Genomic DNA, 2500 nt, shown 5'->3' on the forward strand with positions numbered 1-2500 from the left:
GAGCACCCATCAGCCTGCCTTGAGGTTCATCCATATCAGATATCACTCTTAAACAAGAACAACAAGAAAAGTTTAAGACCACTAAATACTTGATAAAAATCACCAGAAGCTCCCTTACATTAAATTTGCAATATAATACTAGCAGATTATTTTTCTCGAAATTATAACACAAAGGCTTACTCTCGATTTCTACTGGTATTGGTACTTCTTTGCCCCTCGTCAACTATTTGCCGTAAACTTAAATTAAAGAAATGATCATTGAAAGGAAAATGCTTTGATTTTTTTTTTATCAAATTCTCTCAACTAATTCTTTGAGGAAATATCTAGTATTAGTTTGAAGAATTTGTATCTAGGTATTAGGGCTTGAAGGGTTAAATATCATTTACTAGAGCTTCACTTACTTTCGTATTGACCTGGACAATATCACAGAATACAACAGTAAAATACATCCACTGCTACTATCAGATTCAAACTGAAAATGGACAAAAGTGGATTTATTTCTAGATGAAATGCAGTAATACGGAAAGTACATAATTCAGGATTACGTTTGGCTCTTATAGTATAAGCTGTTAATATGCCTGTGATAAAATTTCTAGTAAACCCATTGTAATTTTAAACCGGCAAGCGCAGGACGTTGAAGAAGAACTAGAGGGTCCACAGGGGGAACTCCCATATAAAAGGGGCGGGGATTCTTGTCGTCTCGCTTAGGGGTGCAAATTTCGGATTTTGGTCTCACTTAGGATGCTCTGGGCAAAACGCCATTATATTTAGCCGTAATGGTATTTTCAATTCGTTTTATTTACTCGATTCATGTAATCAAAGTTCTCAGTATAACATCAGTACCTAAAGATTATTGTAACAAAATGTCTCTGTTTTAAAAATGGTCTCTTTTAGGGGTCAAAATAAGGTTGGGCCACGCCCAGGTTGGTCTCCTTTAGGGGGTGTAATTCAAAATTCCCGGCGAGTATCCCCGCCCCTTTCATATGGGAGTCCCCCTCGGGTGGGTCCTTAGTAGGCTTTTCGCGATCCGGGATTTAGCTTATTTGACGGCTGGGATCCGGGATTTTAGAGGGAAACGAAATGGAGATCCAGCGTGAAATTATGAAAGTGATACGGGAATTGGACAACGGAAATTCGGCAAACCAGATGCACTGAAAAACGATACATCGCTTAATTTGGAGACGCGGTCTAAACACCTTTCATTTAGACTTACGATATCGACGTTTTGTCATTCGGTCGACTGTAACTGTATTCAGTCCAACAAATCTGTCCATTGAAAGGTATGTTTAGGATTACGGTCGGAATAACTGTATTGAAGAAGCCTAATAAGGACCTTCCATGACGTCACGTTGGCAATGTTGGTGTAAGTGAACCACAATCAACAAGCAAACTCCTCTAGAGAGAGAGGAGAAGTGTGACGTCACGTTACCATGGTGGCAGAATCATGATCTGGATCTGAACAATCTTTCTTGACAAGGACGGCCATTTGCCCGTTCGAACGATGGAAAAGTATGGGCTACTGTTTTGTTCCTGAGTGCAATCATGCACAAGAAAGGAATTCACGTTAACTTTTTCGTTCTCTTTGTGGCATGGACCACTGTTTGTTCAGATTTTGCTACCATGGCAACGTGACATAGCGACTTCTCCTCTTCAGTTTTCTTCTGATTTGCTCCATTGAGAATGAAGGGGCATATTACAGACCGCTATCTTTCGGCCTTGTTTCCACGCAATAAGCATTTATCGGACAAGGCCAAGCACTTGGAAATATCGCGATTTGTCGTTGGTGGCAGATAAAGTATCACTTTTGCTGTTAAGTAAACTGACTTTAGTAATCGTTTCACTAATAATTTACGCTGAATAAAATAATCCTTTTAAAGCAACATTATCAAACAGATACAGTGGTTAAAAGGTAAGCAACGGTACCTCGTTAAAAGGAGAAATAAAAATCACCTTATCCAGGCTCATTCAATAATTGCTAATTGTACAGACATACAACAGGTAAAGATAGAGTAACACAGTAAGAATGCTACAAACCTGCGATATATTTTGCGAGATAAAACTAAGAAGACTTTCAGAAGACTTGAAGGTGTATAACACAAGCTGTGGAATACAGAAAAAAGTCACTACATGCAATTAACTCACAATTACAAAACTGCAAGTTTAGTACAACAGAAAAAATAGCCTCATCTTGATGTAAGAAAACAAACAAGGCCCAATCAATCGTGCAGGGCTGCAAATAATAGTTGGTCATCGAACAAAGTCCAACTAAAATTGGCCCACGTTCGGCGAAATCTTAACTGCGTTTGGACATCAGTTGGACATGTCTTGTCAAATTTAATAACAAAGAGGCAATCGCTTTCATTGCAGGGCCCAGGTGTTCGAAGGCCGATTAGAGCAAACTCGAGGTTAAATTTTTATCTCGATTTCTTTTTCTTTTTTAATAAAGCATTTTCTCAGAAACATTTTTTCTATTCTTTTTTGAGTATGCAATCATCAGTGT

At 38.5% G+C, this 2500-nt stretch overlaps 1 protein-coding gene across 1 annotated transcript in view; it reads right to left on the reverse strand.

Moving 5' to 3' along the window:
- LOC140945226 (probable ubiquitin carboxyl-terminal hydrolase MINDY-4) overlaps positions 1-2500 on the reverse strand; it is a 26648-nt gene that overhangs the window by 9272 nt on the left and 14876 nt on the right. The window contains exons 15-17 of the mRNA XM_073394277.1: positions 2035-2100; positions 402-472; positions 5-47 (exon numbers count right to left, since the gene is read on the reverse strand). Coding sequence (XP_073250378.1) covers positions 5-47; positions 402-472; positions 2035-2100 — 180 coding nt within the window. The remainder of the gene's footprint in view (positions 1-4; positions 48-401; positions 473-2034; positions 2101-2500) is intronic.

Source organism: Porites lutea, chromosome 8 (genome assembly GCF_958299795.1).
Source record: "Porites lutea chromosome 8, jaPorLute2.1, whole genome shotgun sequence".
In the NCBI taxonomy this organism is placed as follows: Eukaryota; Metazoa; Cnidaria; class Anthozoa; order Scleractinia; family Poritidae; genus Porites; species Porites lutea.